This window comes from Drosophila ficusphila, unplaced genomic scaffold, assembly GCF_018152265.1.
Source record: "Drosophila ficusphila isolate 14025-0441.05 unplaced genomic scaffold, ASM1815226v1 contig_414, whole genome shotgun sequence".
In the NCBI taxonomy this organism is placed as follows: domain Eukaryota; kingdom Metazoa; phylum Arthropoda; class Insecta; order Diptera; family Drosophilidae; genus Drosophila; species Drosophila ficusphila.
The window spans coordinates 2,477,496-2,503,862 of record NW_025064328.1 but is presented as its reverse complement, the minus strand read 5'-3'; the positions used below and the strand labels follow the sequence as shown (position 1 = coordinate 2,503,862).

General features: G+C 42.4%; 8 protein-coding genes across 15 annotated transcripts in view; 6 read left to right on the top strand and 2 right to left on the bottom strand.

The window, feature by feature from the left end:
* Window positions 1-192: 192 nt before the first annotated feature.
* On the top strand, window positions 193-4,592 carry LOC108094917 (transcription elongation factor SPT5). The gene is made up of 12 exons (XM_017195767.2): window positions 193-299; window positions 667-1,050; window positions 1,108-1,232; window positions 1,290-1,427; window positions 1,481-1,931; window positions 1,989-2,059; window positions 2,113-2,279; window positions 2,342-2,514; window positions 2,570-2,823; window positions 2,885-3,080; window positions 3,137-3,860; window positions 3,919-4,592. Exons 2-12 carry the CDS (start codon window positions 685-687, stop codon window positions 4,485-4,487), a joined length of 3,234 nt encoding a protein of 1,077 aa, XP_017051256.1. The 5' UTR covers window positions 193-299; window positions 667-684; the 3' UTR covers window positions 4,488-4,592.
* Window positions 4,593-5,031: 439 nt separating this feature from the next.
* LOC108094923 (60S ribosomal protein L11) lies at window positions 5,032-6,134 on the top strand. The gene is made up of 4 exons (XM_017195781.1): window positions 5,032-5,078; window positions 5,231-5,353; window positions 5,417-5,714; window positions 5,929-6,134. Exons 1-4 carry the CDS (start codon window positions 5,073-5,075, stop codon window positions 6,054-6,056), a joined length of 555 nt encoding a protein of 184 aa, XP_017051270.1. The 5' UTR covers window positions 5,032-5,072; the 3' UTR covers window positions 6,057-6,134.
* Window positions 6,135-6,259: 125 nt separating this feature from the next.
* On the top strand, window positions 6,260-7,768 carry LOC108094922 (ADP-ribosylation factor-like protein 6). Its single transcript, XM_017195780.2, has 4 exons — window positions 6,260-6,985; window positions 7,047-7,178; window positions 7,230-7,358; window positions 7,531-7,768. Exons 1-4 carry the CDS (start codon window positions 6,808-6,810, stop codon window positions 7,695-7,697), a joined length of 606 nt encoding a protein of 201 aa, XP_017051269.1. The 5' UTR covers window positions 6,260-6,807; the 3' UTR covers window positions 7,698-7,768.
* Window positions 7,769-7,775: 7 nt separating this feature from the next.
* On the bottom strand, window positions 7,776-9,016 carry LOC108094924 (elongin-C). The gene is made up of 3 exons (XM_017195782.1): window positions 8,894-9,016; window positions 8,606-8,817; window positions 7,776-8,057 (listed from the first exon to the last, which is right to left on the bottom strand). Exons 2-3 carry the CDS (start codon window positions 8,815-8,817, stop codon window positions 7,916-7,918), a joined length of 354 nt encoding a protein of 117 aa, XP_017051271.1. The 5' UTR covers window positions 8,894-9,016; the 3' UTR covers window positions 7,776-7,915.
* Window positions 9,017-10,089: 1,073 nt separating this feature from the next.
* LOC108094895 (tubulin beta-1 chain) lies at window positions 10,090-14,294 on the bottom strand. The gene is made up of 2 exons (XM_017195735.2): window positions 14,124-14,294; window positions 10,090-11,527 (listed from the first exon to the last, which is right to left on the bottom strand). The coding sequence occupies exons 1-2, from the start codon at window positions 14,178-14,180 to the stop codon at window positions 10,241-10,243; spliced, it is 1,344 nt and encodes a 447-aa protein (XP_017051224.1). The 5' UTR covers window positions 14,181-14,294; the 3' UTR covers window positions 10,090-10,240.
* Window positions 14,295-15,046: 752 nt separating this feature from the next.
* LOC108094936 lies at window positions 15,047-18,216 on the top strand. 2 transcript variants are annotated; one of them, XM_017195795.2, is made up of 5 exons: window positions 15,059-15,135; window positions 15,189-15,322; window positions 15,377-15,745; window positions 15,840-16,494; window positions 16,550-18,216. In XM_017195795.2, the coding sequence occupies exons 2-5, from the start codon at window positions 15,222-15,224 to the stop codon at window positions 17,459-17,461; spliced, it is 2,037 nt and encodes a 678-aa protein (XP_017051284.1). In that variant the 5' UTR covers window positions 15,059-15,135; window positions 15,189-15,221; the 3' UTR covers window positions 17,462-18,216. The 2 variants fall into 2 exon arrangements, with proteins under 2 accessions (XP_043064217.1, XP_017051284.1); XM_043208282.1 differs by having other exon boundaries at window positions 15,047-15,322.
* A 443-nt stretch (window positions 18,217-18,659) lies between these two features.
* LOC108094826 (MAP/microtubule affinity-regulating kinase 3) overlaps window positions 18,660-26,367 on the top strand; it is a 30,977-nt gene continuing 23,269 nt past the window's right edge. For 3 of the 6 annotated variants that reach the window (XM_017195620.2, XM_017195618.2, XM_017195619.2), the window contains exons 1-2: window positions 18,661-19,442; window positions 22,531-23,361. In XM_017195620.2, the coding sequence (XP_017051109.1) occupies window positions 22,669-23,361 (693 nt within the window). In that variant the 5' untranslated portion in view covers window positions 18,661-19,442; window positions 22,531-22,668. Of the gene's footprint in view, window positions 19,443-22,530; window positions 23,362-25,653; window positions 25,753-26,367 lie in introns of those variants that run through there. The other 3 variants (XM_017195617.2, XM_043208192.1, XM_043208199.1) reach the window with 3 other exon arrangements.
* LOC108094829 (meiotic recombination protein W68) lies at window positions 19,451-22,511 on the top strand. 2 transcript variants are annotated; one of them, XM_017195622.1, is made up of 3 exons: window positions 19,451-19,963; window positions 20,693-21,113; window positions 21,175-22,511. In XM_017195622.1, exons 2-3 carry the CDS (start codon window positions 20,747-20,749, stop codon window positions 21,801-21,803), a joined length of 996 nt encoding a protein of 331 aa, XP_017051111.1. In that variant the 5' UTR covers window positions 19,451-19,963; window positions 20,693-20,746; the 3' UTR covers window positions 21,804-22,511. The 2 variants fall into 2 exon arrangements, with proteins under 2 accessions (XP_017051111.1, XP_017051110.1); XM_017195621.2 differs by lacking the exon at window positions 19,451-19,963 and having other exon boundaries at window positions 19,993-21,113.

Sequence of the window (26,367 nt, the reverse complement as noted above, 5' to 3'; positions counted from 1 at the left end):
ATAAAAGCCGGAATATATATTAATAAACTTTTGAATTTCTATTCTATTTACTTTTAAAGCTTTATAACAGTTTTATATTTTAAATTACACAAATTTAAATTGCCTTTTATCTTCTTAGATGTTATTAATATTGGCTCCACGGAACTAGTTCATTTTCGTTATTATTGGTATTTACTATCGAAAAGCGAACGATAACCGCCTAAGTATGGTCTGCCACCTTTAGCGTTGTAAAAAGTTGAAAATTTGTTCTGCTTTTGCAGAAATTCCAGCTAAAAAGATTAAAAAACAATTAGGAAACAGTACGTATTGTATTTATTCAACTTCAGCTCCACTTATATAATTGAAACACTTCACTTTCTATCGTAAGGAATTGGTTATTCCATAACAACCACTTTGCTTGTGCTTCGTTGCACTCGCACACGTTTACAGATTTCGTTGACTGTGTCCCTAAAGGCTAAATGCAGTTTATATAGATTCTTTAGTACCAGGTAGAGCTCTCGAGGAAATCGCAAATCTTCTACAATTTCTATAAAATTTAAAGTAAACATATGTTAGCGATAAACATGTTTAAAGCACCTAGGCCAAAATGAAAGACTCATCTCCTCTCATCTCCCCATTTTATATTAAATATTATTCATAATAATTAATGTTCATCTTCCCTAACAGGTAGGCATATAGATCAGAATGTCGGACTCGGAAGTCAGTAATATGTCGGATAGTGGCTCCGAAGATGGATCAATTTCCAATAAGTCGCAACGCAGTGCCAGATCCAAATCAAGATCAAGGTCTGGTTCCCGAGGATCAAGGTCAGTTTCCAGGTCCAGATCACGTTCGCAATCGGGTCACTCAAGATCCGGTTCTGAGTCGCCACAAAGACGAGACAATCGCGGCAAAAGCGACGAATCCGGCGAGGAAGAGGAGGAGCCCCCAGGCGAGGACATCGATTCGGAGGAATACGACGAGGAGGAAAATGATGATCACCCCAGGAAAAAGAAGAAAAAGGAACGATTTGGTGGCTTTATCATTGACGAGGCCGAAGTCGACGATGAGGTGAGTGATTACAGCACTTACTATTTGTCTGAAGTATAATTGTCTATTTCATCAAAGGTCGATGAGGATGACGAGTGGGAGGAGGGAGCCAATGAGATTGGCATTGTGGGCAACGAGATTGATGAACTGGGACCCACGGCCCGGGACATTGAAATTCGACGACGAGGCACTAACCTCTGGGAGTAAGTCAATGATTAAACATAAAATGGGACCTTAAGCTAACTATTTCTTTTTTTCAGCACCCAAAAGGAGGATGAGATAGAGGAGTACCTCCGAAAGAAATACGCTGACGAGTCCATAGCGAAGCGCCATTTTGGTGATGGCGGTGAAGAGATGTCGGACGAGATTACCCAGCAAACCTTGTTGCCAGGAATAAAGTGAGTTTTTGACCACTTTTTGAAAACTAATATCTAAACCCATCCATTCGCAGAGATCCCAACTTGTGGATGGTTAAATGCCGAATTGGAGAAGAAAAAGCGACAGCTCTTCTTCTTATGAGGAAGTTTTTAACCTACTTGAATACAGACGATCCACTGCAAATCAAATCTATTATCGCCCCAGAGGGCGTCAAAGGATACATCTACCTAGAGGCCTACAAGCAGACCCATGTCAAAACTTGCATAGAAAACGTGGGTAACCTTCGAATGGGCAAATGGAAGCAAGAAATGGTGCCCATCAAGGAAATGACCGATGTGTTGAAGGTGGTCAAGGAGCAGGTTGGCCTCAAGGTTAAGCAATGGGTGCGCCTAAAGCGCGGTCTCTACAAGGACGACATTGCACAGGTGGACTATGTGGATTTGGCTCAAAACCAAGTGCATCTCAAACTTCTTCCACGTATAGACTATACAAGAATGCGAGGAGCTTTAAGGACGACAGCAACCGTAAGTCGATTATTAAAACCCAGAATTAATGGAAGATAATCCTGAAATATATTGCAGGAGAGTGATGATAGCAAGCGCAAGAAAAAACGCCGTCCGGCAGCTAAACCCTTTGATCCAGAAGCTGTGAGGTAGGTATTATTCAGTATTTTATTAAGCAATAGATAACAAAGTCTTATTTCAGGGCAATTGGAGGTGAAGTTCACTCGGATGGTGACTTCTTGCTCTTTGAGGGAAACCGATATTCGCGAAAGGGCTTCCTTTACAAGAACTTTACCATGTCGGCCATTCTGTCGGACGGTGTGAAGCCTACTCTAGCTGAGCTAGAACGCTTTGAGGAATCTCCGGAGGGTAAGCTATTAATTTATGAACCCAGATTAAACAAAACTTCACTCGTATCATACATTATACAGAGGTCAACTTGGAAATAATGGGCACCGTAAAAGATGATCCCACTTCGGCTCACTCGTTTTCAATGGGTGACAATGTTGAAGTGTGCGTGGGTGATTTGGAGAACTTGCAGGCCAAAATTGTGGCCATTGACGGCACCATGATTACTGTCATGCCCAAACATCAAGATCTTAAGGTTTGTACTACAAAACATGAAATTCATCCCCATCATTAACATAAGGTTTCTGCAGGATCCTTTAATTTTCAAAGCCAGTGAGCTGCGCAAGTACTTTAAGACAGGAGATCATGCCAGAGTGTTGGCCGGTCGTTACGAAGGCGAAACTGGTCTTATTATTCGAGTTGAGCCCTCGAGAGTGGTGCTCGTCTCCGATCTGACCAACCACGAATTGGAGGTGCTGCCAAGAGACCTTCAACTCTGCTCAGATGTCGCCACTGGTGTTGATTGTCTCGGTCAATTCCAATGGGGAGACTTGGTGCAACTGGAGTATGTTTATTTATTGTTTACCTGTAAATGATATTTATTTACAAGTTCTATTTTGTTTTAGTTCCCAGAATGTGGGTGTTATAGTGCGATTGGAGCGGGAGAACTTTCATGTTTTGGGCATGAATGGCAAGTGCATCGAGTGCAAGCCAACTGCTCTGCACAAAAGGAGGGAGAACCGTAACACTGTGGCTCTTGATGCCGACCAGAATCAGATTCGTCGTCGCGATATCGTCAAGGTGATGGAGGGACCACATGCTGTAAGTTTTCAAGGTCTAATCGCTAGAATTTTAATAACTTCTTCCATTTCTTTCAGGGACGTTCCGGTGAAATTAAACACTTGTACCGCAGTCTGGCTTTTCTTCATTGCCGCATGTACACGGAGAACGGTGGAATATTTGTGTGCAAGACCCGTCACTTGCAATTGGCTGGAGGCAGCAAGACCAATGTTAATAACCCCGGCACTCTTGGTGGTTTGGGCTTCATGTCTCCGCGCATTCAATCACCAATGCACCCATCCGGTGGGCGCGGAGCTCGCGGTGGAGCGCGTGGCGGTCGCGGCGGTTTCCGTGTGACGCGTGATCGCGAGATTTTGGGCAAAACCATCAAGATTAGTGGTGGACCCTACAAGGGGGCTGTAGGAATCGTCAAAGATGCAACCGAGAGCACGGCTCGCGTGGAACTACACACCTCATGTCAAACGATCTCGGTGGATCGCAATCATATTGCCATTGTGGGAGTGACCGGCAAGGAGGGCAGTGTCTCCACATACGGACGCACTCCGTCTCGTACTCCTGGCTACGGAGCCCAGACTCCGAGCTACACCGCTGCAGGATCCAAGACTCCGCTGGTGGGAAGCCAAACGCCCAATTGGGATACGGATACTCGTACACCTTACGGCACTATGACACCTTCGCACGATGGCAGCATGACGCCTCGTCACGGAGGTTGGGATCCAACCGCCAACACAACGCCGGCCAGGAACAACGAGTTCGATTATTCCCTCGAGGAGCCTAGCCCCAGCCCTGGCTACAATCCAAGTAACAGCTTTTCTTTTATTGGCTTCCACACATTTTCTAATCCTTTTCAATCTTCAAGGTACTCCTGGCTATCAGATGACTTCCCAGTTTGCTCCTCAAACGCCTGGCACTTTATACGGATCAGATAGGAGCTACAGTCCCTTCAACCCCAGTCCCAGTCCTGCTCCCTCGCCCTATCCGGTGGGCTACATGAACACTCCGTCGCCATCGACCTATTCACCGAATACTCCGGGTGGCATACCCCAGTCGCCGTACAACCCGCAGACACCGGGAGCCAGTCTGGACTCATCAATGGGCGACTGGTGCACCACGGATATTGAAGTTCGAATTCACACGCACGAAGACACCGATCTTGTTGGGCAAACGGGCATCATCCGCACAGTGTCCAACGGCGTGTGCTCCGTTTTCTTGCGTCAGGAGGATCGCAGTGTGTCTATCGTTAGTGAGCACTTGGCTCCAGTGCCACCAAACACTGGTGATGAATTCAAGGTCATCTACGGCGAGGAGCGCGAGTCTGTGGGCAGAGTTCTGTCCAAACAGGAAGGCGACGTTCTCGTCTGCAAAATAAACGACGACGTGAAGATGATACCGGTAAACCACCTCTGCAAGATGAAGTCCATCGACTAAGCACCGAATACTTATAAATGTTAGCCTCTTCTTGACAAAACCCTTCAAAAAAATGTATTTCATTACGAAAACTTTTAATTCAAATAAACTATTATGGACGTTTAAGGTTGATTTTGATTAAAAAAAATTTTTTTCTTTAGATCGTACATGAAAATTCCACTGTGCAGCTCGCGTTAGTTTTTCGTTATATTTTTGAAGTATTTGTGTTTGCTTATGTAAGCAACGCATGTTCCAGTGCAACTGGAACCATAATATTTTACAAAACATTTGAAAACCAGAAATTTGAAATTTTTTGACAACAAAAGAAACACCCTACTTATTAAGTTTTCTCTGTTAACAGATAGTGATGCACCACTGTACGCCTAACAGCACGATAGTTTAATAACAGCACGACACCGGCACGTGTCGGTCATTTTTAGGATTTTTTCAGCGCTTGACCGTGGCCACACTAACCTTTCCTTCTTTTCTTACAAGTTTCCGGTGAGTCTCCGCGTTTTTTTTAGTGGTATTTTTATTTAATTACTTTTAAACCATTTATTTGTAGCGAGGAATTCCTGTGAGCAGCTTTCTTCCCTACATACCATAATGGCGGTACGTTTACAGACCAAATTTTCGCCGCGTCGACATATTTTCCACCATATTTCTGTGATAGAAAAGTGCGACGTGATGGCCGGAAATTTAGGTGTTTACGATGGTTCCCCCCTCACCCAAAGTGACGAAATCCCTTGATTGTGTTTTTCCAGGCTGTTACCAAGAAGATTAAGCGCGATCCCGCGAAAAACCCGATGCGGGATCTGCATATCCGCAAACTCTGCCTGAACATCTGCGTGGGCGAGTCTGGTGATAGGCTGACCCGTGCCGCTAAGGTAAGATATTCACAATAGACATGATGCTTTGGTGGCAGCTAACTGAGGTGTATCATTAAACAGGTGCTGGAGCAGCTGACTGGCCAGCAGCCAGTGTTCTCCAAGGCCCGCTACACGGTGCGTTCGTTCGGTATCCGCCGTAACGAGAAGATCGCTGTCCACTGCACGGTGCGCGGTCCCAAGGCCGAGGAGATCCTGGAGCGCGGTCTGAAGGTCCGCGAGTACGAGCTGCGTCGCGAGAACTTCTCCTCCACCGGCAACTTCGGCTTCGGCATCCAGGAGCACATCGATCTGGGCATCAAGTACGATCCCTCCATCGGTATCTACGGTCTGGACTTCTACGTCGTCCTCGGCCGCCCTGGTAAGAAATATGTTCCTTCGTCCGTAACCGTGCACTTAATTAGGTGTCTGTGCCAATCAAGGCTCTGATGCTCAGTGAATGTGCGCATATCAAAGAAGATGTGCTTAGTTGGCCTCGCTTGTCTCCATGAAAGGCCACACGGTACAATTTCTACAGCATCTATTTCAAAAACCTGTTGCGTTTTACTCACTTATCTTTAATTTTCGTTTTTTAGGATACAACGTGAACCACAGGAAGCGCAAGTCCGGCACTGTTGGCTTCCAGCACCGCCTCACTAAGGAGGATGCCATGAAGTGGTTCCAGCAGAAGTACGATGGTATCATCTTGAACACCAAGAAGTAGAGAAGCTCTACCCGTAACCATGTTTTTTAAGAAGAATTCTACAATAAACCTTGGCTTGTGTCAACACGTAAAACTGAACTCAAATCATCATTATTTATCGAAAAGAGATGAAACTGGATTGTGTTTCGGGTTATTCGGAAAGATACATTTAATATCTTTTTTTTTTAAAATACTCATTTCCGGTTTTATTGTTTTGGACATGAGTTTAAAAATAATGTTTAAAAGATCGCTCAGTTCTGTTGTGATAGGTTACAAAAATATAGCAAAACCGTTTGTAAAACTAGCAAACAGAGCGTAAAGGAATTTAAAAACCTTTTTTAGATCGTAAATAAGGTTTTACTTGTTACCACTTCCTGAACCTCAAGTTCCACTAAAGAGAGTCATGAAACATTTAAATAAAGTTTATATTAATTTATTTAATGGTCCAGTTGCAAAAAATTTAGCTTGTTTAAATACAATTTGTCGCCGGGATAAGTATAGCTATAAACTTTTCCAAATCGCGTTAGGTTTTTATTAAATTGAACAAGATTAACCGAAGTCAATATTCAATGTCATGTATGGCGTGAACTTGAAATTTTTGTGTGGGCGAACGAATTGGAAGTGGCAGCCAAAGTTGAAGGTGGCCAAAAGTTTCAATAAATCGATGGCAACACCTCGTCGTTGCCAAGGCAATGGAAAGTCCTTTGCAGGGCCAAACATGTCAAAAATATCGCCGTAAACAAAATACAACTGATGCCAGTTCATAAGTAAAATGGGGATGTTGCACAATTTGGCCGATTTGATAAAGATTAAAAAGGATAAAATGACGATTCTAGTGCTGGGCCTAAACAACAGTGGAAAATCCTCCATAATCAATCATTTCAAAAAGTCCAGCGAACAGACTTCAATTGTAGTGCCTACGGTTGGCTTTATGGTGGAGCAGTTTTATAGTAAGTGGCTGTGTAATATTGCAAACTTTGAGTATGATTAATATATGTCCTTCCGAAACAGGCATGTCAGGTGTATCAATAAAAGCTATAGATATGTCTGGTGCTACGCGATACAGGAACCTCTGGGAGCACCAGTTTAAGAACTGTCATGGAATCATATACGTCATTGATTCCAGCGATCGAATGAGATTCGGTATGTGATATGGAAACATATTAGTTAAATTGCTAAATGTTTTCACTTCAGTGGTTGTCAAAGATGAGTTGGATCTAGTGCTGAAGCATCCCGACTTGTGCAACCGAATTGTGCCAATTCTATTCTATGGAAATAAATCGGACATGGAGGATTCTCTCTCCAGTGTAAAAATTGCAGCAGGTGCCACTCTTATATATTAATCCTTATCAATTCACATCTAAACAGTTTCCCTTTACTTTTGTTTAAATTTGCAAACATTTTATATATGCTTTCAAAATTTTTTTAACATTTTCAACATTAATATGAATAGAGACATTAACAAGTGGATTTGCCTGACAATTTAATATTTCAGCGCTGAGATTGGAAAACATTAAAGATAAGCCCTGGCACATCTGTTCTAGCAACGCTATATCCGGAGAAGGTCTCGGCGAGGGTGTCCAATGGCTCATTCAACAAATGCGATTCGCCATGTTAAGCAACAAAGATGCCGCTAAATCCAGAGCCAAGAACTCCAAATAGATCTAAAATATACTCACCATTTTTCTTGATGTTTAATAAAAAACTGTGTTTTTCAAAAAGACTATTAAAAATCTGATCTTTTAGGAAATCAACAGAAATTTATTTTCTCGCAGGGACACAATCTTCTCGTTTAATTACAAATTAACACAGGCGAATAAAGCTTTACGCCTTCCTTCGTTTACTTGTAAATAATGTAAATTCAAATTAACCAATATAATTTAGCAGTCTAGGAAGTTAGCCGCCATCAAAAGTTCTAATGCGATCTCAGGAGCGATCGGGAATTCGGGTATTTCGGTAGAACTGTTGGTGTAACGCACTTTGTAGGTGAAGTACATGCAGACCTTTTGTAGGACGTGGGATCTGAAAATGAAAGGGGTTATTAATAGATGCTTTACTTATTTGCTTGATTGCGAGAATGCTCTATAAAAAGTATCAATAAATTCTAGTTTGTAAACAAAAATAGTTTGTCACTTATAAATCAAAAAAATTTTGTTATTTCTTAGGGTACGAATTTAAAATTTATGTAGATGAGATTAAATTAGTATGGATATGAAGCTGCTACTAAATGAGATAAATATAGATTTCTCTGAGACCGATTTTCTTCAAAGTGCGTTTTAGTGGAAACTTTTGAATGTACTAATCTTTTGACCGTACATGTACCCAAGATTACGTATAAATCCCGAGATTTGAATCATTTAGATTGATCTGTAATCAATGCACTCTAGTTGGATGTGCAAAGCGGCGCCATCTACATGTGTACAAAAATATACGTGATGCATGCGTGTACATATGTATGTAAGTGGCTGTGCAAATTTGTCGCCGGTCAATAGGTCACTTTTGCGATGACTTGGTACTGCCAGGTGAAAACGACGGCCGGTGGAGCCTACGCGCCGGAGTTCCAAACTTACGGAATTTCCCGGAAATGCACCTCGTTAGCCTCGTTTTCGGCAAATTGTCCCGGACCGGACAGCATTGCCCGGATTGTGCCGGAGGTGAGAGCGTGCTCGCGCTTTACGACAAATTCGTGGCCGTCCGAGGAAATCAGCTTCACGTACATGGCGTCCGGACCCTCGCATCCGCCGTAGATCTTGTCGCCGCGCTGCTCGTCCATTGCTATCATCTTTGGGGCGGGAGAATTTGATTAAGGGATTAAAACAGTTCGCGAAAATCGCCCTATTATTTATATTTTATCTTACTTGTCAAAAATATCAGTCAGTGACACTCACACACGGCCACACAATCACACACACACGAAAAATAAGTGTTGGACAACGGCGACTTTTACTAAACAATTGATTAATTTGCTGATTGGTTATTGATTAATCATCATATAATTAGCTAGACCGGATTTAAATAAAATTAACTAGTTATGCTGTTAAATACACACTATGGGAACTGTTTTTCGTGTCCCTGGTAACCCAATGTTGCTAACCGATTAAATATCGATTTTCAAAATAGAAGTAAATAAAGATTTATAGGCAAATAAATTATATTTCCAATCCCAAAAAATGTTGAACGAGAATAATATAGGAAAACATTATATTCAAACATAAACATAAAAATAATTTTTATATAAACAACATAATCTAAATACATTTTTGAATTTTTACATACATATACCATAGACATTATGTATGCTGCATGCATTTTCTATATACACATACATATGTAATTCAAATAAATTGTTTTATCAACATAATAAACTAAAATCTTAATAAAGCCATTTAACTTAAACTTGTCAATTATGTATTTATAACGATTTATTATTTGTATTATTAAAAAGTAAGGTTATGGTTTGTGACTCATTATTTATGACACATGCAAATTGGATTAAAATTGCCTTGGTTTTTTATTAACAACAAAAGCACCACCTTCATGTAATGAAAACGTGTGGGAATCTACAATCTGAAGTCTTCAAGCAAAAACTATATTAATTAGATATATTGCAGACAAGGCCATAAAAACTGGAGGCCGAACAATATCCATGTGTTTTACGTGGGTTTTAAATTGGCACTTCCTACGTTTAAATGCTATCGTATCATGTCCTCTTCAAGGGCAAATCATTTTTGTTTTTGCAATATTTGCTCAAAAGTTGAGGTAGGTTAGGACCTGCTGCTAATAAATAACAATCTATGTGAATAAAATTATCATCAATCACAAAACATAACCATATGTCCAAAACAAACACAGCCGGCAAAAGTGCTCCTATTGTTTACAGAAAAGTTTGTGGGACGATTTTCTTTTGTTTGCATTGACTTGGGATGGCCCAATTAAGTCCGCTAATAAAAACAAGGAAACACCAAAAGGAAATCTAAGCCCAAAACAAACAAAAGCAGCGAACTGATTTCCTCCATTTTTTAGCTCAGTAAGAGCTACCAACAAAAACCATAAGTTTTAGACTTGTGAACAAAATTGGATCCGACTTTATTGATTACGTTGTTAGGAGAACAAACATATTACAACTGAATTTATTTGTTCTCGTTTCATTTTTTTTCGCAAAACATTGATCGAGAATTCTCCTTCGATTGTATATCGATTCGCATTTAGTTCTCGTCGACCTCAGCCTCCTGCTCCTCCTCGAACTCGGCGTCCTCGTCGGCGGTGGCCTCCTGGTACTGCTGGTACTCCGAGACCAGATCGTTCATGTTGCTCTCGGCCTCGGTGAACTCCATCTCGTCCATGCCCTCGCCGGTGTACCAATGCAAGAAAGCCTTGCGCCTGAACATAGCGGTGAACTGCTCGGAGATGCGCTTGAACAGCTCCTGGATGGCGGTGGAGTTGCCGATGAAGGTGGCGGACATCTTCAGGCCACGGGGCGGGATGTCGCACACGGCGGTCTTCACGTTGTTGGGGATCCATTCGACGAAGTACGAGCTGTTCTTGTTCTGGATGTTCAGCATCTGCTCGTCGACCTCCTTCATGGACATGCGTCCACGGAAGATGGCGGCGACGGTAAGGTAGCGTCCGTGGCGTGGGTCGCAGGCAGCCATCATGTTCTTGGCATCGAACATCTGCTGGGTCAGCTCGGGCACGGTGAGGGCGCGGTACTGCTGGGAGCCTCGGGAGGTCAGGGGAGCGAAGCCGGGCATGAAGAAGTGGAGACGGGGGAAGGGCACCATGTTGACGGCCAGCTTGCGGAGATCAGCGTTCAGTTGGCCGGGGAAACGCAGGCAGGTGGTCACGCCGGACATGGTCAGCGAGACGAGATGGTTCAGGTCACCGTATGTGGGTGTCGTCAGCTTGAGGGTGCGGAAGCAGATGTCGTAGAGAGCCTCGTTGTCGATGCAGTAGGTCTCGTCCGTGTTCTCCACCAGCTGGTGCACCGACAGCGTGGCGTTGTAGGGCTCCACAACGGTGTCCGAAACCTTAGGCGACGGCACAACCGAGTATGTGTTCATGATCCTGTCGGGGTATTCCTCACGGATCTTGGAAATCAGCAGGGTACCCATGCCGGAGCCAGTGCCGCCGCCAAGGGAGTGTGTGAGCTGGAAGCCTTGCAGGCAATCGCAGGATTCGGCCTCCTTGCGGACAACATCGAGAACTGAGTCCACCAGCTCAGCTCCCTCTGTGTAATGACCCTTGGCCCAGTTGTTGCCGGCTCCCGACTGGCCGAACACAAAGTTGTCGGGCCTGAAGATCTGGCCAAAGGGTCCCGATCGCACGGAGTCCATGGTGCCGGGCTCCAGATCGACAAGGACAGCGCGGGGCACGTACTTGCCGCCGGACGCCTCGTTGTAGTACACATTGATGCGCTCCAGCTGCAGGTCGCTGTCGCCATGGTAGGCGCCGGTGGCATCGATGCCGTGCTCATCGGAGATGATCTCCCAGAACTAAAAAACAGAAGAAAAAATTAAGAATTGAGGATTAGTAGGGGTTGGCAGGAGTTGTACAGGATTTGCTAGGATAATGAGTCACCCGGAAAATCGATTCACAGGGTGGATGGTTTTCCTAACTCTGTCTTAAGAAGTGTATGAGTCATTTCGGAAAATCAATAGTCATGAAATTTTTCAAAGTATTGACCATCTGGTAAAAGAAATTTATAAAAATCCACTAATAAATATCGCTTAATGCATTTACTGGCTTTATTTACAACATTCGGTTAGAAAAAAAGTATTTTCTCCGAATTCTTCCGTAAGAGAAACAGTGAATTCCCTTTCTCGAATTACTTAATTGCAATTAAAATGTTTAATTTCAGAAAGTGCATAACAAGAAGGGCGAGACCCTATGCTGTTTTCGGTGAAAGTTATGTTTAACCAGCACTTACAGAGAAAACTCGAATGGGAAAGTTCTAGAAAAAGCTATATAAATAGAAAGGTTTTAACCTCTTAAATGTATTTTTTCTACGGGCCTTATAAACACCTTCTTAAATAGACTGCTGCAGGGTAGTTGGAAAACTCATTCCGAAAATAACTCTTTATTGATTGAAATGAATATGGGCACAGGCCTCAATTATGTACATGCATATGTCTAGGCTCGGCTATATGTGCTATATATATGTGGACGTACGCCATCATAAACTGTGTATGGGCCGAGCTCCGATTAACATAACTTATTCGCTGCCATTTTTGGAGCGTTTCCACCACCGAACCAACGATAACGTCATCTGGCGTGGGTTTTCGTTTCGGATCTCGAGGCGCAGCTGTCATTTCGATCCGAAACGATCTCTCTTGAATCTTCGGGCGTGGGCTGAGCTGAGCTGAACCGAGCTGAGCTGTGATGTATGACTAGTTTGTCTGTCTATATGTCTGCTGCCCCCACGCACAACCGGCGACCTCAGAGCCGGGCTCTCTACGTACCACCCCAAAACTCCCCACCCCGTAACTTCATTGGCTTACATCACCGGTTGTTCGGGTCTTGAACGACCCACTCTTATTGAAATCATAAGGAGGAGGAGTATGAGGCGTTGGCGTTCGTCTCAGAGGTTAAAACTGCAGCTCAGAGCTCTAACTACCGACCATCTGGCGCATAAATCGTACGTTTTTCAGGGCATTACGTCACCTCAGATCTAAATAAAAACCCAACTTTTTGCGGTTGTCGTTGTTTATGTCGCGTAAACAAATAAAAACAATTTACTCAAAATAAGTCTGATATTGGCAGGGGCATGAAGGAAATGCGTGGTTGACACTCGTTAAAACGAAATGGTACCGACATACCGGATTGCTATATATGTTTGTATATATAGAAATTCCCTTTTTAAGCCGGCCAAAAGAGAGAGAGAGAGACCCAAACTTGGGCACAACAATTGTTATGTTGCAGCTGCTCGGGTTTTAAGGCGTTTCCGAGGGTTGTTTTCGGCCTATTCAGGATATGAGTATTGATTTTTCTGGCAAGGACTAGAAAGGATTCGTCATTATGTCCCGTTATCCACACGCATGTGCAGCACCGCCCTTACTCTTTGCCAGTGTGTTTTTGTGTGTGTGTGAGGAGAAAATCGGATAGAGAAGCACAGATGGCGAATTCCTCTATATAAGGTCATCTTACTTTGCAGATTCTTGGACCCATTAAAATAAAGTGCTGCAAGTTGCAACTAAGCGAATATAGCTTGGACGGAACAAGAGTTCGCCCACGCCTTATACAAGAAGTCATGAATAGAAAATAGAAAATGTTTTCATTCCAGATAAGATAGAGAAGCCGCTGGAGTAGCGCGAAAGCAAAAAATAAAGTACGGAATGCAATAAAACCAATAGAACGGGCACTGCAGCCTACATATATACATATGTACATCCTATTTATGTATAAGACCAACTCTTATACACTCTGCGAACCGGTCAACAACGACCGGTTCAGCCATTTTAGGTTACAATGACGTCATGTTTTCTCTTTAGAAGACGCATAGCGGCAAAAAACCGGCCGACGCTTACACACATATAAGCTTTAGACTCTGTGTGCGTGTTAAAAACCTTTCGTGTTTTGACGAAAGAAAAGTACCCTTCACCATCTGGACAGTGAAATGGCTTTCACAACCGGTGGAAAACTATGAAAGTATTTTGCCTAAGAGAAAATGACTCATGCATGCACCATACACACAGACATACTAGTTAGTGTAAGTGCAGACACACCCAACTATAATTACATATGCGAAAGTCAATGGCCCTAAAACATCGTTTTATCGTAATTTTGGGCGTGACGTACTTTTGTTCTAAAGTTTAGACCCCAAATACCCAAGGGAAACAACAAATTGCAAGCATCTTTTCGAAACCGGACAAATATACTGTATATACAAACACAGATGCCGGGACTCTAAATCCCACACACACATATCAGCAGATTCGGTGGTATACATAAATGTAGATGTGTTTGTGTGAAAATGCCGGCCCCAATACAAATTTTTGCCACATGGGCAGCGAAGTCGTGCAAAAATGACGCCATTTTGGCAACTGTACTCCCCGTGGAAAATGAATAGAAAATTCAAAAAGAAAAACTCACCTTAGCGCCGATTTGGTTGCCGCACTGACCAGCTTGGATGTGAACGATTTCCCTCATTTTGTATTTGTTTTAGGTTTTTGAACTTTTAACTTAAAATTATCTTTCGCTTATAGCAGTCGAACACAACACAAACTGTCCGCTTCACACACTTGGAAAAATTGGTGCGATTTTCGTCAAGTTTCAGGCCTTTTATAGTGCGGTTGTCAGTGTTGTCGAACGGCGAACTGGCTTTCGCCCCAAATGCTCTGCAGATTGTCACTAAAAAATCCAGCATTTGTCCGAAGACTTATTCTCAAACATAGTGGAGAGTTGGTTGAAACCTCGGCTTGACCTAGTTTCATAACTAAAAAGTTAAAATTCAATAGATCCAATGCAATGGCAACATCGAGCATCGTTTTATTTAAGGATTCCTGATAAAAGGATTGGGGATCTCTTAAAATATTACAAAAGTTCCTCTTAAAAAACGTCCAATTAGTGGGAAACTTGGATACGAGTATAGTGAACACTCAGACCGGGCTAAGGCATTGGAACTTCATTAAGAAGAGCTCTCAACTCTCACTAATAGCCTTTAATAATTATTCGAATTTTAATTTCCAAATTTTAGTTATTAGGTAATTATAAAAATTACATAGGATAATTAAGAAAATGCTTACTTTTTATGTGAATTCCTTAAATCTGTATTTGAATTCGGAGAGTATAACATAGAATAAAATATTCAGTTATTTTAAATATGTATACAGTTTATTCAAATAAGGCAAGTCCAATTAATTTTATAATTTATAGTTTATAATTTTATATTATAAAAAGTAGATGTAGTATCTCTTTTAAATAATAACTTATATATTAAGTATACAACCTTAAAATCAAGGTAACATGCGATGCTCGTAATCGCATCAGCACTGCCATCACTATATCTATGCGATACTTTTGTGGTTATTTTCGGCGCGCGCTAATGCCGATTTGCACGCCGGCGTTGCCTCAAATAAGCTAAAACGGAGCCATTATCTAGATAGTAAAGTGACTTGACCATCAATGAGTGACTAAAGAACTACTTAGATTTTATAGATAAGCCCACCAGACCCACAAAACCTAATAAAGATGATAACCCTACTTGTACCGCTGGTGGCCTCGACCATTCCCATTTTGGCTATTTTATTTGTGACCGGCACATTCCTGTACAAGGGATTTATTAGCATACGGTAAGTGGCAAATGCACAACTAGTAACCAAAACTTAATTCTGGAGTATTTGCAGCTCCCGTTACGACGCCCGGGTGAACTGCTGGTTCTGTAATGGCAACTCACGAGTTCCCTATGCAAATCGCAATAGTTGGACCTGTCCACAATGCGAACAGTATAATGGATTCACCAAAGACGGAGACTACAACCGGGACCTGACCTCGCAGCGGGACTGCAGCCATAATTCCCAGAAGAACAGCTCCCACGGCAGCTCCAGCATCTGTGCAAATTCATACTACGCAGATGTCCTGGCCCAGAATCCTCCAGCCCCTAAAAACGGCTTGTGCGACGGCTGCAACGAGGCGCAGCGCCTTAAAGTAGAGAAGTTGTCCCAGTTCGAGCCCAAGAACGAGTCGCGATTCGAACAGGAACTTAAGATTTACAGGTGCGGAAGTAAAGCTGGTTTTGGGGTTCCACTTTATGTTCAAAAAGTCCACGTGAATTCCATCAACTTATGGATTTTATATTTTCTTCCGCAGAGAACGATTGGAGAAGCAGTTTCGTTTGTGCAGCAGCTGCGAACGTCACGTGAATAAGGTCCTGCATGAGAAGAAGAAAATGGTGCTGAGTTCCAAGTTCCTGAACTACATCATCAAGGGCGCATCGCTGCTCAAGCAGCCGCACTTCAACCGCTTGGCCAGTGCCCAAAAGCAGCAAAAACTTCACCGATACCGAGTGCTTATGACGATCGTGACCGTGATCAACATTCTGTGCCTGCTCTGCCGCCTGCCAAACGGAACAGCCACTCAGTTTACTACCTACCTCGGTGAAATCCTGGGCTTGGCGTTGTTCTATACCTACTCCCATGTGCTGGCTTTTATCCGAGTGGTGACTTCAGGCGTGGGTATTTTTCTGGAACAGCGGGAAACCACTGCCAAAGTATTGTTATACGGTCGAACCTTTGGCAAGCTGTTGCTGTATTCGGTGGGTTTGAGCCAACAGCAAGTTCAGCAGGCCACCTTCGCCTCTTGTTTTATATCAACCTACCCCTACGCCATGTTGGCTCTAAGTTTCCTGCACAAGATCAACGACGGACTCAAGTTCACGAGGTTCACCATTGTTCTGCTGCTGTGGAGTGTATATGCCACCGGAATCGAGCTCCTGGCTCCTCTTATCGATGGAATATCTTTCATAGTAAGTAAATCTAAACTTTTGCTTAAATTCTACTTTAACGAACTCTTTGCTACAGCTGCTGGGCAGTGTGTTTACGCTGCTTTTGCTGGCCACCAACCGGTCCAATCTGCTAAGCCAAACGAACCAGGACGAGTCCGCCTGTGAAAGTTTTCATCGCCTCTGTGCGGACGAATGCGACGAGGAAACATTGAGTATGCTCAGCCAGCAGTTGAGTGGTTGCAGCAATAGCAGCGCCGGAAATTTGTCGCTAAGGTCCACCCCCGTTTGCCACTCGCCTGCGCCGACAATATCGCAGCGGACCTTCCAGCCGCCATCCTCTCTTCTCTCCCTGGATTCCCTGCATCTATCGAAGCAGCGCATGGAACAACAGGCCTGGTCCTCCAACTACGGAGGAGCGTCTACATTGATCGCACCACCCGCCCAACCAGCAATGATGTTGCAGCAGAAGCCAATGAGGCAAATGGAGTCCCAATGGTATCGTCCTGGGTCAAACAACCTTGGCCAAAGTCAAGCTTTTACCAGATCCTCACAGAATCTGTTGATGCCATCACGGTTGCCCATGCACCGGAATGTCGGCGGCGATGTTGGGGCCTGGGTGGCGGCCAATCAAAGCATGAACCAGGACCTGAGCACTGCCAGTCTGATGCGGCACTACGAGGAGAAGCAGCAGCAACAATTGTCGCGCACATCGTCGCAATCTTCCGGCTTTGAATCGCAGCCTCGTCCGGAAACCCAATGGGGAACGGCTGCTCCGACAACGAGGGACTACGGCTGGTCCGAGACCCGCGGAAGTCTGCGCAACCTGGCCGTTTTGCCGCCCCTTGCATCGCCCACGCCCACATTGGCGGCCAGCGAGTATCAATATGCGAGAACAACTGTGCCGCACCAACAGCCAACCATTCAGCCGGGGGATTTACTCAGAAAGTGGATCGAAGGCAGTTCCAAGGCCTCGCAACCAATCCACTAAAATGTGATAGGTCATATAACATCGGAGAGGATTTTTAGAAAGCCGAGAGATCACAAGGAGCATAGGGATCATTACGAACGCAGAACAAATCACTGCCAGTTAAGACGTATTTAGATTTGAGTTAACTTAATCATCAAGTAATTTATTGTTTTTGACTATTAGTCAATTTGACCGAGAGCTTGTTCTGCTTTTCATTTTGCGCTAAGGGTCCCAAAAGGGCCACTACCTATTTCCATTATTGGTTGTTTTTTTTAGCTTCTATGACTAAATGAAGGGGACTTGGTTTACATTGCTATAAAGTGCGAATGCTAGCCGCTTTAACTGTCTTGATTGCCAATTGCTCTAATACAAAGAGGGATCTTCACTTCGAAGCAAAGTGGTACGACAAGCAATGTTCTTGAAATAAAAGCAAAGATTTCAGGGTTCGTTGCATTCGCACAACAGCAGAACTAATGCAAGTCACTTTTTCTCCAGACCTTTGATAATAAACAAAGATCAAAATGGCAAAGGGAATGGCCCAAAAAAGGACGCATAGGTGACCCGTTATTATTTTATCTTAAAGCAATAAGGGTAGATTGATAAGACTTCAGTAGGCAAACCTTAGTTCAATTGAGAAGCATCATTAACAGTTTTGTTATTCCCATTTGAACTCAGGAGCCTTTTCTCAATCTTGGCGACTATTAACATAGTTTAGATAAATTGTTTATTATACAAATTGAATTATTTTGAAATAAAAGGAGAATTAACAAAGCTGATCAAGTCATGTTATTACCATCGAAGGTTCCTTAAATCTTTAATTTGTTAGAGATACAACCTTTTTATTCTGTGGTTTCTCTTCAGTTTTGTTTTTGGCCTTTCTCTTAAATGGCTCTCATTCTCACTTTTCATTATTATTTTCTCTTAAGCAAATGCTCTTCTAAAACGTTGTTGCCAGACCTTTGTCCTTGCTAGTATATTTCCATTTGCGCTTTTAAACTATTTGTGAGTATTTTCTGCATTGTAAGACAGAAATTTATATAAGTTGAACAAATATTAGGAGATATAAATCATAATCATAATCGCATAACGAGATATTCTAGTTGATTATTAGATTTTTTAACGGGGACAACAGTATTAAAATAAGGTTTCTTCCCGTAACAGGTCCATTTTTAGTACGATCCGTGTCCAGAAATGTGGCAGCTCCGCCACAATATGGCTGCCGTATCGTAATGTGAATTTTTTTGGGAGACCGAGACGTACATACTTTTGTTGCTGCCAAAGTGGATGTGGAGAGAGGAAAATAGTAATTTTTAACTGTGTTGCGTGAGCGGGACGAGCACCGTGGGCGATTTGCGAAACCGCCATCGGCTTTATCGGTTAATAATAATAAACCGTCTCAATATCAAGTTACCCCATCGCGGATACACATTAGCTCGCGAAGGGCAGAGCAGCGCAGAGCATATAGCGAATTTCCATTTGTTGCCAACAAGACTGTCGTTGTTGTTGTTATTGTTGAGTGGGGTGGTTAAAAAGAAAAGAGAGGGGGAAGCAATTGCGTTCGTAATCTTGGTGAAAAATCGGTGACCGTTCTTCTTGAAAACATCGCGATAAGAATATAAGAAAGAAAAATCTGATTGAAAACCAAAGAGCTGCTGTGTGCGAGCGAGCAAAAGAGCGGTCGAGCTAGCGAGTGAGCGAGTAAGAAAGCTATGTATTGCATTTGCATTTCGTTGTGTGTGTTGTCGTCGTTTTCGTTTTCGCCTTTGCTTCGGTAAAAGTCGGTAAAAAAGCCTTTCCAACTAAACCACTTTCGGGTAATCTGAATCGCAATCGGGAAAAGGAAAATCGAAATTAAATAATAATAATGCGTTACATCGATGGCAACAGCGTCCAGCTAGCGATTCCTCTCTGAGCGAGAGCGCGGAAGGGAGAGCCGAAGCAGCAGCCATAACGTTTTAGCTTTTCACGCCTCTTTGGGCCGATCGGAAATTGTATTTGATTGGTAAGTAAAGTACAAGAAGTGGCAGCGCCATGGCCAGCAAATCAATACTTTAAGGGGCTGCCATTCCGTTTCGTTCCGTTCGTTAGTTTTCCTAGCCCATTCGTTGGCGCTCACCCACTCTCTTTTCCTTGCTCTCTTTCCCGAGAGAGAGCCGCCCCCCGCCCGCCCCCACACACCAAATAAACTGTGTGTGCGTGCTTTGTAATAACGAGTACACTTTTCTGCACATACAAAAAGAAAAAAGCGTAAAAAAAGAAAGACCGAATAAAGAAATTCACATAATTTTATGACACTCTCCGTCTCCCTCGCGCTCTGATTGTCTTCTAGTGTGTGTGTGTTTTAATTTTTAAAAAACAGTTGTTTTGGCCGAAAGGGAATTTTCTTTTGGTGGTATTTATAGCTAGCAAGCTCCTTTCGGAAATTATTTATAACCCCCCTCGAAATGTTTCCACGCAACAATTTACGCGATAAACTTTTACAAACTATAAGTATACAAAGTGCAAACCCACTATATTTCGTTTGTAAGTCCACGAATTGCTTACGTATTTATGAAATATTACTTTGCGTAGGTCGGTGGGCGTGTTTGCTCGGCCCACAGTTTCTACTCATTTTCCTGGGGATTTCCGCTTGTGACAAAGGCATTTAAAAAAAATAGGGGGCGTGGCACTACTCTCTGAAATTATTTTAGATCAATAAAGCGTTTTTATTCCTATGTTTTTTAGAACGGTTCAAATTAATTACTCATTATTCGAAATTAAACTTAATTTTTAATTAGCAGATAACATTTAAAATGTAAAAAAATGGCACAGAGATATTAAAACTGGGAAAATCACAATAATAACTCCTTTTAAGCCATGAATCATTGCCACTATCAAAAATACAATCTTAGTTTAAATGTGGAAATCGAACATGGAAGTGTGCATATAAACAAAGAGTTGTTTTTACTTCGAAACTTGTATCTATTAACTTTCTAAATTAGATTAAGTATCTAACCAGTTAAGCAATATATATTTTAAGTAATTTCCCATCTTTAGCAAGTAATAAGTATTTATTTTATCTAATTAAGATCTATAATAAAAACATGTTTACTTTTTTGTAATAGAAAAGTAGAATAAAATGTACCTGGGTGTCAACTATTAATCAACATATTTATTCAATCCATAGAAGTTTAATGTGTCTAAGACAAATGTTTACTACACTTTATTTGCAACCATCGGATAGCCATTTATTAAAGTTAGTCTTTGTTTTAGATTGTAACTAAATCAAGAAATTGTTAAGAATAATCCATACCAATAGAAGTAATAATGGGTGAGCTGGTGGATAATCTAGAAAGGATTGCTGTAGAGCTTGTGGCAAACTTGGTTAAAGGCAATGCCACCTTAAGGATTCCCCGTAACTCATCTTCAAAAACCCCCACGGATTATAGGAGAGTCTCTTATAATAACCGTAGAAGTCGGCATAGTTTCTGCCTGCTGGTTTACATGCTTTCCCGTGCTCACCGATTGCAAGTTCATGGAGGAAGCTTTACAGTGCGTGGACTGTATTATGGAGATCCCTTGCTGATCCGGTCGCAGTCCAGGATTGGCCAAGCCAGACTTGATGTGTGTCGAATGCTGAACGCATCCCCATTGGCTTTGGGCGTACTGGCAGCCTCCAAGGGCCTCATTGCAGGTGAGTCGCCCTGGAATTCCTCCCCAAAAGGGTGTCTGCTAATCACCGCTTCCCTCTGCAGGCGACGTACGTCTGCTGATGACCAACGGAGATGTTCTGGACAGCAGTTTGTACAGTGGAGCCATGACCCTGCCCGCGGACCCAGAGAAGGTGGATCGCATTGAAACGCTGGCAGATTTTGTTCTAGTCGTTGAAAAGGAGTCGGTGTTTGAGAGCCTGCTGTCCAGGAATGTTTTTTGCAACCTAGAACAACGCTTCATCCTGGTAACTGGCAAGGGATATCCGGACTGCTGCACCCGGAGGATTGTCCATCGCCTCAGTGAAGAGAATCTGCTGCCGGCTTACATTCTCGTCGACGCCGATCCCTTCGGCATTGAGATAATGCTTGTCTATCGCCAAGGCTCGCAGGCAATGAGTTTTTCCAGTCAAGGACTAACCACACCTTCGCTGCGTTGGATTGGGCTACACCCCTCCGAGATTCCCGCCCTAGGCACTGGAGCGGTTGCCCTGGGCACCGGCGACAACAAGAAAATCAATGACCTCCTTGCCCGCAACGATTTGGAGCCGGGAGTGCGCCAGGAACTGCGCATGCTGCAGGACGTTCAGCTAAAGGCCGAAATCGAGAGTGTCATCGACTTCCTGACCGACGACTATATACCGAACAAAATCAATCGGAATTTGTTTTTGTAGAGCTCGGCTCGGTTTAACCCAAAGGGTCAAGTGATAAATATAAACTTTCATTCATTATTAAGTTTAAAGGCAACTATGCGTTTATGAAAAGACTAAGAACATGTTAATATACCTATTTATAACCGTATAAGTCCACGTAATCGGTTAATCATATAAGTATATTTGAGTTAATTAAAATGTAATAGATATTATGCAAAATAATGAATTACTTATTCCAAGCTAAATTAAATAATCATTTTTTATGTTCAGATAATATTCTGCCCTCAAAATTGTATTGTTAGTCAGTAATTTCATCAAATTTAGCTAATTCTCTTGTGCAGATCAGTATTTCTTAAAACGAAATAGTGTTTGAATTAATCTATATCTGCTTGGCATTAAGAATACCTAAGTAAGATCCAAATTTCAACAATCTTAAAGTAAATATTTAAATAATTGGTGGATAATGGCAATTGTTACCCCGGTAAAGTCTGAGTAATCTGCTTCTAGTGGTTGGTTTTGAGTGGACCACTTGATTTTGTGTGTCACTTTGTGTGGACAAAGCTAGTAAAACTCAGCAGACAAAGAGATTATTTATTGTGCCTTTAAAAGTATTATGGCTTGAGGTCGATAATCGGAGTCGGGTAAATGACAAGGTTTTTGATAATGCCAATGCAATGACCAGCCGTATAATAAGAAAAAAACCCAGTTTGTTCAATTCTATACTAATTGCTCTTATTTTCCCTTGCAGATGTGAAGAAGTTCCACAGATGGTAAAAACCCTCTGGGCATTTGACTAATCTTAAGCACCGAAACTTGAAAGACTCACCGGAAAATACTCGAATCTCACGTGCAGAATCTCTAAGAACCCATTTGGACTGTTTGAAATATGTCGACAGCAATGCGAACCACACTGCAGCCAGTTCCTGAAGCCCTGCCAGCGGAGAGTGTGTCCAATGGCACCGCATCCAATGTTGCAGCGCCGGCGGCGCCAGTTTCGAGCGCCACAAATGCGGCGCCTCCACTGGCCGCCGTCTCCAGCACAACCGCCACCTACGCCACCAACTCGATCAGCACATCCTCGCATTCGGTGAAGGATCAACAGCAGCAGCAGCAGCAGCAGCAACAGCAACAACAGCAGCAGCAGCATGATTCAGCCAATGCCAACATTGTGTCACTGCCACCAACGACAACGCCAGTTGCCAACACAACAATGATGCCCATTGTAACGTCCTCGAATTCGGCCAGCAACAATAGCACTGCGGCCACGCCCACACCAACTACGGCGGCGACAGGTGGAGTGGGCTCAGTAGCCGCAGCGCCCGTTTCTGCGGCATCGGCCAACACCAATCACTCGCACCAGCACAGCCACCAGCATCACCATCATGTGGCCAACAACATGACCACGGACGGCGGTGCCCGCTTGTCCGGCAACAATTCGGCAGCGGTGGCCGGGTCAGCGATCAACCACCACCATCACCACGCCCCCGGCAGCGGTGTGGCGCCCTCCGTGAACAAGAACGTGCTTAGTACCCATTCGGCTCATCCCTCCGCGATCAAGCAACGAACCTCGTCCGCAAAGGTGAGTCCATTCTTCATTTTGCAAGTCCTTTTATCTGTCACCCGTCCTCAAGTCCGTCCCTATTTGGAGCCGTGTTCGCCAGCCGTGTTAGGTTGCCCGAGTTGTCCTATTTGCCACTATCATACTCTCAGTGGGTAGGGTCATTATTTTTCATATTGTCTTTTGTTCCTGCGTTTCATAGGGTGGAATCTTGGTCATTATTTAATGATTTAGATAAGAACAAATTTTTAATCTCGTATACTATACATATTTTTTAAATATATTTTTACATAATAGTTCTGTATAAAAAACCATCACTATTATAATCCAGTTTATTACAACCCGAACGTCTAGCTTATAGGAATCCACCCTTTGGGATCTGTCTCTAGTGTCTTGAAAGATTTGAAAAAGTTTGTTAAAATGTAAACAAAATTTGTCACCCTTAATATACCTTGATTTAATGTGCTTATTCATATTAGTTATATACGCTTTATTTACGTTTCAAATAAATGTGGGTTATTTTGTGGTCACATCAGATACCATCTCATTGGTAAAGTAAAAATTTTAAATACTTTTTATAGTTACACCGTTGAGTTTACATATTTTTAGGATAATTTTAGAACCGATTTTAAAAATGTATACGAATTTAATACTTGTAAAGCGAAAAGTTGTGATTTGAAATATTTTCTCGCATGCTAATGGAGAGCAACAATAGGATTTGGCTACTTGCTAATTGGTTCATACAACGTTGACCATAGTATCAGCCAGTGATGTGGACTTTGCTTTGTTCGAGGTACGAAAAGGCTGAGTCAATATAGCTAACTACGTCCATTCAGAAATGCAATTATAGTATTTTAAACCATTCTCGATAATCACATCACATTGGACTCGCTCCCTCTCTGTCTCTCAGTCTTTCTCTTTGTTGTCTAAGCCAAATCCGTGGGATCCGGAGTTCTCTCAAAGCAAACATATAACTGTTTTGATTTTAAAGATTGTTATATGTGTGTGCTCTTATCCGACATACACTTGATACATTTACCCTTGTATAGGTAAATAAGCTTAAGTAGTTGCCTTTGTGGACGTCAGATGTGGAATCGTGAGTGAATATAGGTACTTATAACGGTCTTAACTAGTATTACTGGTATTATATCTTTAGCGCTCCACGTCTGGGGGCCTAGTTGCTTAGCTTCATGGCATAGAATATTTTAAAAACAGATTTTTCGATTTCAAGCGTTGTTTTGTATAAAAAAAGATAATCAAAGTTTTCTTAATTCTTTGCTCTATTTAAGAACCCTCCAGTATGATTATATTCATTTAGATCTTATTAAGATCTTATTATTATTATTATCTTATTATTATAAGTAAAAAAAAAAATCATATCTGGTTAGAACTGAAAAAAAACGTAATAATTTAAAGAGATCCTAAATATTTAATCGCATATTTTTGGTCAAATTTTTTTGTTTCCCTGGTGTTAAAAGAGTTACAGGTTTTTAAACACCAATATCTCTGATTCTTCGTTGGGGATTTCTCAATTTATGCTGAGTGGCATATTCTAGTTTTTTGGTTTTCAATGGTACTTTTGTGGGCTTCAAGCTCGGCTTGCAGATAGGATCCAAAACTTATCCAGAGATCCCTTTGCTAAAAGCTCTTCCGAGTTCTCTCTCCTTCTCTTTAAAGTTACTCAATGTTTGGCGAGCAGTGTGTGTTGTTCCTACCAGTTTTTTTTTCGCATGTGTGTGTGAGTAGGCTTGTGTGGTTATGAATCACCTGCATTTACCTGCAGATTGCATACGATTTATAGGGTGTGTCGTTGTTGTCTTGGAGAAGCTACAATAACAAATTATAATGAACAACAACAACGACCTTCCCAGACGCAGAACTTTGGCGAAAATGCCAAGCTCACTTGTCAGCCACATCCACACTTACATTCCACAGCCACAATGGCAGTCAGCATATAGCGATGGTCGAAAGCTTGTTTTAGTATTAAGTTCCACTTCATTCGTGTGGTCACCGTCGCGCTGTTTTCTGTTGTCATTATCCGTCGCTCTCCACCGATATCGTTGCCGTAGTATAGCTATAGAGCTGTATCGTTATCGCCCCGCGATGAGTTGACTCCCGGGTATTGTTTTTTTTACTTTTCTTTCAATTTTTTAATTCGCCTTTGCCATTGTGACCAGTTATTATCGCACAAGCACAAGGGCGTTACGTCAAAACAACACAAAAAGCGAAAATATCAGCAAAGAAAAGTGAAGAGATTGCAAAAATAAAGGCTAGAGCGCAGTTTATAATTGTAATCCGCGATCCCTAATCCGAAATCCGTCATCCCAATCCCATTCGTTACAACATCCGCGATAAAGAACGACACTGGCTAATCTGATCAAGCGAGAGCTTAGAATGAAATCAAGGGCATGAGTACGCAGCTTAAAATAAACCAAATTGACGTAGGAAAAGTCACAGTCACAGTTAAACAGTCGCACTCTCTAAGTACTAAGTACACACGCACGTGTGTTTATAAATAAATTCGGTTAACTAGTGTTTAATTTATAAATTTCCAGCCTGGGCTGGCAGTCTGTGTATGTGTGTGTTTGTGTATTGCAATTCCAGTGAAATATATCCAGCTTTTTTTGAGCCAACCACTTCATCTCGCAGATACATTGAGAAATGAGCCAATTGCGGGTGATAAGTTAATTTAATTATAAAGTACGAGTATAACAAGAAATACAAAAAGAAAAAAAAAGAAAACAGTAGTAGTGCAAGCCAAAGAACGAAAGTGGAATGAAAAGGAAAAAAACGAACAAATTCCTACCCAAACACACGCGCAAAAGCAACAGACTCAGTGTGTTGGTGTTCGTGTAAGTAACGCTTAAACGAGGTAACTAGCAGAAGAACGGCAACAACAAAACAGAGTGGCGGAGAGAGAGCTAGAGGGAATCACAGAAATAGCAAAAGCAATGTGTGGGGCTTCATCGTTGTCTCTTTAATGCCTTGCTTGTTGTTGTTGGTCATCTACTATCTGTGTATCTGCGT

Excerpts from the sequence above, each read along its gene's own strand:
- LOC108094917 (XM_017195767.2), top strand. The coding sequence starts at position 685 with ATGTCGGACTCGGAAGTCAGTAATATGTCGGATAGTGGCTCCGAAGAT. Across the intron at positions 2,060-2,112 it reads TTTGATCCAGAAGCTGTGAG|GGCAATTGGAGGTGAAGTTC; the intron begins GTAGGTATTATT and ends GTCTTATTTCAG. Across the intron at positions 3,861-3,918 it reads CAGCCCTGGCTACAATCCAA|GTACTCCTGGCTATCAGATG; the intron begins GTAACAGCTTTT and ends TCAATCTTCAAG.
- LOC108094923 (XM_017195781.1), top strand. Across the intron at positions 5,354-5,416 it reads GGCTGACCCGTGCCGCTAAG|GTGCTGGAGCAGCTGACTGG; the intron begins GTAAGATATTCA and ends ATCATTAAACAG. Across the intron at positions 5,715-5,928 it reads CGTCGTCCTCGGCCGCCCTG|GATACAACGTGAACCACAGG; the intron begins GTAAGAAATATG and ends TTCGTTTTTTAG.
- LOC108094922 (XM_017195780.2), top strand. The coding sequence starts at position 6,808 with ATGGGGATGTTGCACAATTTGGCCGATTTGATAAAGATTAAAAAGGAT. Across the intron at positions 6,986-7,046 it reads TATGGTGGAGCAGTTTTATA|GCATGTCAGGTGTATCAATA; the intron begins GTAAGTGGCTGT and ends CTTCCGAAACAG. Across the intron at positions 7,179-7,229 it reads CAGCGATCGAATGAGATTCG|TGGTTGTCAAAGATGAGTTG; the intron begins GTATGTGATATG and ends TTTTCACTTCAG.
- LOC108094924 (XM_017195782.1), bottom strand. The coding sequence starts at position 8,817 with ATGATAGCAATGGACGAGCAGCGCGGCGACAAGATCTACGGCGGATGC. Across the intron at positions 8,058-8,605 it reads GTGCATTTCCGGGAAATTCC|ATCCCACGTCCTACAAAAGG; the intron begins GTAAGTTTGGAA and ends TTTCATTTTCAG.
- LOC108094895 (XM_017195735.2), bottom strand. The coding sequence starts at position 14,180 with ATGAGGGAAATCGTTCACATCCAAGCTGGTCAGTGCGGCAACCAAATC. Across the intron at positions 11,528-14,123 it reads GCAACCAAATCGGCGCTAAG|TTCTGGGAGATCATCTCCGA; the intron begins GTGAGTTTTTCT and ends TCTGTTTTTTAG.
- LOC108094936 (XM_043208282.1), top strand. The coding sequence starts at position 15,222 with ATGATAACCCTACTTGTACCGCTGGTGGCCTCGACCATTCCCATTTTG. Across the intron at positions 15,323-15,376 it reads AAGGGATTTATTAGCATACG|CTCCCGTTACGACGCCCGGG; the intron begins GTAAGTGGCAAA and ends GAGTATTTGCAG. Across the intron at positions 16,495-16,549 it reads TCGATGGAATATCTTTCATA|CTGCTGGGCAGTGTGTTTAC; the intron begins GTAAGTAAATCT and ends TCTTTGCTACAG.
- LOC108094829 (XM_017195622.1), top strand. The coding sequence starts at position 20,747 with ATGGGTGAGCTGGTGGATAATCTAGAAAGGATTGCTGTAGAGCTTGTG. Across the intron at positions 21,114-21,174 it reads CTCCAAGGGCCTCATTGCAG|GCGACGTACGTCTGCTGATG; the intron begins GTGAGTCGCCCT and ends TTCCCTCTGCAG.